Here is a 7,013-nt window from a genome sequence, read left to right on the forward strand (position 1 = left end):
ACTTTTGTTTCTTTTACTCTCGAATTCATTCTAATGTTGAACTTATATGTGTAAGCTTTAATGCCTATGTTTTTCCATGAAAGAGAATTTCATTTAGGAATTGCATCCATAATTTTCAACTTTAATGAAGGTGTTATTGAAACATGGAGTAAGGATGACAATATGAGGTGCAACAATGTTTATATTAGACATTTCATGGCAAAGTATTTAAGGTTGAAAGGATGCTATATCACATTTTATAGGATAAAAGCTCTTAGAGTTGAAAAAATCCCTATAGATGAGCATAAGTACATTGATATTTTATTCTCTCATATATACTTAATTATCCTCTGAAAATGAATATACATTTTTGTAAATAAGTATAGATACATTGATATTTTATTCTCTCATATATACTTAATTATCTTCTGAAAATGAATACACCTTTTTTTTCACAGTTCAAAATAAGGCCTATTCCCTAATACTATATGCCATTGCCTTAAAAAAAAATTAAACTAAAATAAATATTGAAATTCATATCAAAATAAGAAAAATATTTATATAATCAAAATTTTATTCATATTTCACCTTAAAATACATAAAGTATAAATAATTTTCTTTCTAATTAAAAAATAAATTTCACAAAGATAAGGAACACAGATTAAACATTAAATTTAAAACCGGGAAAAAAATACAAAATATTAACTAAAGATTAAAAATTAAATTTGAAACCTGAAAAAAAATAAAATATTAAACAGTATAATGAATCTTTACCAGACATCTACTGATTAAATGGTTGCCTTCTTCGGTGGCATTATAATTCCAGATAACTACTAGAATTCCTATTCCTTTTAAATAATAATTTTTATTTAATTATTAATTAATAAAAACATCGTCGATAACAACCCAAAAATTCAGTCATTTCCATTCCCTCCCTCCCTTCAAGGTACAGTATTTATGAAGCTAACATCCGACGTATGAGTCTTACCAAAATTAGGGTTAGGGGTTCTAAATTAATATTGTTTTGTCTTCTCTAACGCATATTCTTGTTAAAGAATCTTGAAAGAACAAAACAAGGGGATGAGTCATAACTGGCCGCTACCGACTTATAACGCGTAAAATTCATGTTCGGTGTAAAATCCGTAGAGGGGGGATGAATTTTCAAGACGGAATGCATGAAAGCAAGGAATTCTTCGTCCTGCAACGAAATCCAATGCAAATTGTGCACAATGTTCAGTCGTTTCTTCATAAACCATCGATGCTCTCTGCGCTCGTTTCAATAAGTGAGCGTGGCGTGCCAGCAAATTGCGGGTAATCCAATGTTATTGGTATGGGTTTCGGCGTCTCATCGTCTTCGCTTTTGCTAATTTCTACCAAAACTAAACACATATGCTGCTATAATTCCGGTGTGATCAGTTCCTGTTTCTGTAAAAATGTAAGTCAGAATTATACCCACCATGTTGCCTTTAGTTTCACGCCTCTGTTTCTTCTATGCCCGTACTGCATGGTGCCCCACATCTGCTGCCATCTGCTTCACGCTTTCTCTGCCTTAGACCCAATTTCACATAGATTGATCACCTTGTAATTTTAGGATCCGAGCTGGAACCGCTCTATAAAACCGGTCCGTCTTTAATTTCTTGCAGCCCGTGCATCCATTTGTTCAATCTAACATAAAGATGCAGTCGGTCATGGGGTTTGGGGCTTCCCCATGATTTGTTAGGTAGTGACTTGCTTATTTTCCTGATTCAAAATAATAGCCCGAAGAGAACCAGGAACATGAATACAGGAGGCACCGACAAGAAGCGGACCAGAGAAGAGCAGGAGATGAGTCCGCCTGAGGATTCCTGCAGACAGAAACAGACACGTTTAGTGGAATTTGAGACAGGGATGGGCTTTGACAAGCCTGAAAACGCCGGTGCAGGTAATGAGAATCGGCCAGAGTTTTGCTCCCTTTCGAAGGAGTATTCGATTTTATTGAAGGATCCATGGAATTGGGAGGATAGCGCGGGTGTTGGAGTCCGCAGCATATCAGCTATCAGGAAGCACTCTTATATATTGGATTATCTTCACGATTCTGCAGTAGTTAAAAGTACTGAAGCAGAAGTTGCAGAGCAGCAGGTGGAGGAGGAGGAGGATTGTTTGAGACGCTCTCTTTTCGAAGCCACCGATGATCTGCTCTGGAGGCCTCAGAGTCCTTTGCCGAGTACAGAGTTTCTGTTTTCTCTGGATTCCATGAGCAGCCATGATTGTATTACCCTGTTGCAGGATGAGAGCATTGCTCAGGGTGCTTCTTCTTGCTTCAGAATTTGGGAACAAGATGATGATCACAAAGATGACAAAAATCATGCAGGTAGCGTTAGCTTTGAGAATGAGAGTAGGGTCTCGGACTGGATTTTGGGGGCTCCCTCGAATCAATCTCAGTTTTCTGAATCTGTTGAATTTGAAAGCTCTATACCTTCACTGTAATTGGGTATTTTCATTTCATTGCAGCTATGTTTTCTGGTAGCTGGTATTTAATCCAAACATTAACCTTTGTTTTTATGAAATGTGGGCATTGTGCTACTCGGAATGAGAAAAAAGTTGTATGTGTGTTTCATGTGGTCGGTGTAAAACTCTGCTTTCATGTTTTTGTAACCATGGTGGCCAATGGCCTGAAACAAAACACTTAAATTCATCCAATTGAACATTTGTTGTAACTATTTCTCTCGTCTGTATATCAGAGCATTAAATTTTGGGCCTTTTATTGGTCTCTGTGGCCATTTTTTTCCTGGCCTTTCTGATATATTTCAATCCTTTGAAGAGGAGGTGGTGGTTATATTAGGGAAAGCTGTTGTTTTTATTGTGGTCATATTCGCTCCTGGATATAGTTTAATGAATCGATCAGAACTCGAAAAAAGATCGGTTTCACAACAGGGAGACATGAATCTTTAATCAAAGCACTGGTTTCACAACGAAGATTCAGAATATTCTGATCATGAAATTGAGAGTTTCTGTGATACAATCAATGTTTGTCTAGGCATGAACCAGAATCTTCAAATCATGTAAGGGACAATTTGTGTGGTGCAAGAAAATTTTGTGATTTTATCGACATGACAGCAAAGCAATAATGCTCAATCATGAAGCTAGTTGGATCAAATGCAGAAAACAGACATCGAAGAAAAGAAAAAGAGAGCTCTAACCTTCAATCACGAATGACCAATTACATTGAATTTAAAACAAAAAAACCTTCAATCACGAATGACCAATTACATTGAATTTAAAACAAAAATTGTTGATAAATAAATTAGAAATTGAAACTTCCTCTACATGGATGTCAAACTTTGTCAAACTTTAATCAAGGAGAGCTATGATCTTCAACAATGACTGGCAGCATTTGAAAAATATTCCAGTAAATGGATTAGTACTTCAACCATGAATGGCTGCGCTGGGAAAAATTCTCATAAATGAATTAGAACTACAACCATGAATGACCAATTGCATTGAATTTAAGACAAATTTCATGAATGGATTATAATTTGAAATCTCCTAAGGAAGAATTAATAGTGAAACTGATTATTTCATGGTAGGGAGAAATTTAGGAAGGAAGCCTGGGCATGAATTCATGAAAGGTATATTTTTGGCTTTATGTAATGCAGCATAGAAATAATAAAGTTTTTTTTCAGAGAAAAGAAGCAGAAATGCATTATATTAAGACAATATAAAAGCGATCATAAGATACATAATGGTGGTATAAGAAGCCACTTCCAGGATGTTTGAGAAAGCATCTGTGGGCAGATGATCAAAACAGTCTCAAAAAGCAGGCAGCATGTGGACATATTCCATCACATTTGAAGCAGTATTAAAACAAGTCTCAAAATGCAGGTAGCATGTACATATTCAGAGTGCCTTATTGAAAGACAACAACATCGATTTTCAAAAAGCAGAAACCATAGAGATGAGACAATCCCGAAGCTAAATGGCCAGCTGTTTTGAAATTGAATCATAAATAGCAATGATGCGAGGGAGGATGTAAGTATAGGGAACTTTGGAATCACGGAAAATTTTGTGGTTCCTCCAATTCCAGGCGCAATTGAAGAAGGGGAAAAATGGAAAATTATAATTTTGAATTCATGAAAGGTATATTTTTGGCTTTATGTAATACAGCATAAAAATAATAAAGTTAGTTGATTAAATTCAGGAGAAAGATAAATATCGAAGGGAAAAAATGGAAAATTATAATTTTCACGGACTATTTGCATTGAATTTAGGAAAATGATAAGGAAGAAATTAAAAATGGGAGAGCATGATCTTTAACCATGGATTTTTATTGAATCAGAAGAATTTCTGTTTGGGTTTTGGGTTTCAAATTTGCAGTCAATCATTCAAGGGACCCTCGAACTATCCTTAAAAGTTCTTTAATCATTGTCCTTTTTTTGGTACAGGTTCACCTTTGATAATATAACTCTTCTTGTTTTCATTTATCATGCAAGTTTTATACGTTCTTCCATTTCTATTTTACGAAAAAATGCGCACTGTTTAAGATCTTCAAGAATATTGTTTATGATTTTCATTATTTTTTTAAATAAAGAACAAAAATTTTATGATTGAGTAGTATATGTTTTATGATTTTTTTTACTAGTTAAACAATGTTAAAGAACAAAAAATTTATGATTGAGTAGTATATGTTTTATGATTTTTTTTTACTAGTTAAACAATGTTAAGAGATTTATGGTGAAAGATTTAAAGTCATAATATTTAGTTGAATTTTATTATTAAGTAAATGGTTTACAAAATTTATTATAAATTATTATTTAGTTGAATTTTATTATTAAGTAAATGGTTTATAAAATTTACTATAAATTATTATTTAGTTGAATTTTGTTATTAAGTAAATGGTTTACAAAATTTATTATAAATTATTCACAAACTTTGAGGGCTCATTAAAATTTATTATATTATATTTTAACTTTCTTCATTTAAATACTAAGTTTGGAAATAAATATTCTAATAAGAAATAGATTATAAATGGGCTTGGTCTCTTCACATTATTTGTTAAGAAAATATCCATGGTTGACTTTTGACATTCTAAAGGGAATGCAGTTTTTATTTTTTATTTATTTTGTAAGTTTTTGAAATAATTAAGAAATAAATACTAAGTTTAGAATTAAATATTTTATGTTTGATTATTTGTTTGATTTTAAAGAAATAACTAAGAAATATATTATAAATGTGTTTGGTTGCTTCACATTATTTATTAAGAAAGTATTTATTGTTAACTTTCTAAATTATTGGTAATGCATTTTTTATTTTTTTCTCTTTTTTTTTGTTTTTCTTTCGTTTTCTTACCAATGGGCTTGGTTGCTTCATATTATTTGTTTATTTTGGTAAGTTTCTGCAAATGATTTCTATTAATAAGAAAAAGTATTACATTGATAGCAATATCTATTCCTTTGATGTAAAGAATAGCCGGGGAGGTCAGTGCCTCAACGAGGTGTACCAAAATCATTAGAAATAAAAAGCTGAGAGTTAAGATACAAAACTGTACTTGGACACAGAGTAAAATTGCTTTGTCTATCAACTATATCCAACAGTGCCTTGGAGCATTACAAAGCTATTAACAATGACAAGAAAAACAACTAAGTAAACCCCATAACAAGTGATTATTTACCCCACACTTTGACCAAAAGGAAGGTGTACTGAAAACAAAACAAAAGACCTTTGAAGGTTTGGAACAAAAAAACATACTGCCACCAGAAAGTCCATGCCAACCTGCCGATGTACTTCGGTAGCAGCAACTGCAGAAACCATGGAATTACTTTAATCTGAGATAATGACCGGAGAAAGGGGTGAAAAGTTTTCCTGTGGAGAGACGACAACCAAAGATGAAGCAGTAAGTGGTGGGATGTTGATTACAACAAGGCCATCATTCAACTCTGCTGACTCGTGTCTGAATTAGAGACCACGAATTTCTCCACCCGTGCTAATTGGTCCCAATGTCATCAAAGTTGAAACAAATGTTCCGAAGAGTCCTCTTGATGTCCTCCTAACCTGCAAACAATTTATAGTTGTCTACCTACTTGTCCTGGAGAACCATACGAAGTAGGGTTTCCATTTGTTGGTGCAATGTTATGGAATGTAGAAAATAAAGTTGACGCTTCTGGAATTTCCTTGGATCACGTATCCATTTGAGGCTACCTCTGACAACCTCTGAATCAGAGAAATACACCCTTTCACTAAATTCTTTCAACTCAAGGAGGAGAATTTCCTTACTTACTTCCGGAGGGATCGAGCCAAAGTAATTCACCAGACTCCCACCCAAATAGTTGTTGACGTGAAGAAGATGAGCTTGTTGCTCCACCTCTGCGACTTGGAATTCTTTGTCAAGGAGCCATTATAGTAGAGGGAAAGTGGTAATACACATTAAATAAATGACCATATACAGACACAAACCAAACAAGGGATTGGCATTAGTATGGGGAGCAATAAACACAATTACAAAGGTATCGTCCACAAATATGTAAAGAGTGGAGGGAGAAATTATCCACCCATATAGAAATAAAAGAAAATCCCAAGCCTTTAACACCCCCATGAGCTCTTCCAGTAAAGAGACTTAAACTTGAGAGAAACACATAGAAGGAAAGACAAAAGAACTTGAAAATAATAGGTTAGGAGGCCAAATCCCACTGTTAAAACAAAATGGAGAACATGCCTAGATATCAGAGCCCAGAAGCCAAAGCCAGGTAATTAAAGGGTATGTCTGTAGTGTCTGAACCTTGAAGTGACAAGGTGGGAAAAACTGCCACCAATTCAAGGGATGGACCAGTTCTTGTGTTATGGAGGAAGAGAACGAAAAGCATTGACCCTCCCATAAACATTCGATACGAGAAGTAGAGACCCATAAGACGTGTTACATGACAACAAAATAGAACATAAGAAATAGATGATAATAGTATGGAAACAAACCTTCCACTGAAATTAAAGATAGATGAGGTATAAAGAAAACCCTTGTTGCCACCCCAAGAGACGTAATAATTTTTCCACCCACTGAAGACCCC

The 7,013-nt window shown here is 34.2% G+C and overlaps 1 protein-coding gene across 1 annotated transcript; it reads left to right on the plus strand.

The window, feature by feature from the left end:
- The first annotated feature begins 1,045 nt into the window (after positions 1-1,045).
- Positions 1,046-2,525, plus strand: LOC149171558 (uncharacterized). Its single transcript, XM_089424113.1, has one exon. The coding sequence runs from the start codon at positions 1,756-1,758 to the stop codon at positions 2,443-2,445; it is 690 nt and encodes a 229-aa protein (XP_089280239.1). The 5' UTR covers positions 1,046-1,755; the 3' UTR covers positions 2,446-2,525.
- The last annotated feature ends 4,488 nt before the right edge of the window (positions 2,526-7,013 follow it).

The sequence above is a fragment of the Pinus tabuliformis genome, chromosome 4_2, assembly GCF_031772625.1.
Source record: "Pinus tabuliformis cultivar Carrire ecotype Pingquan chromosome 4_2, CPIR1, whole genome shotgun sequence".
In the NCBI taxonomy this organism is placed as follows: Eukaryota; Viridiplantae; Streptophyta; class Pinopsida; order Pinales; family Pinaceae; genus Pinus; species Pinus tabuliformis.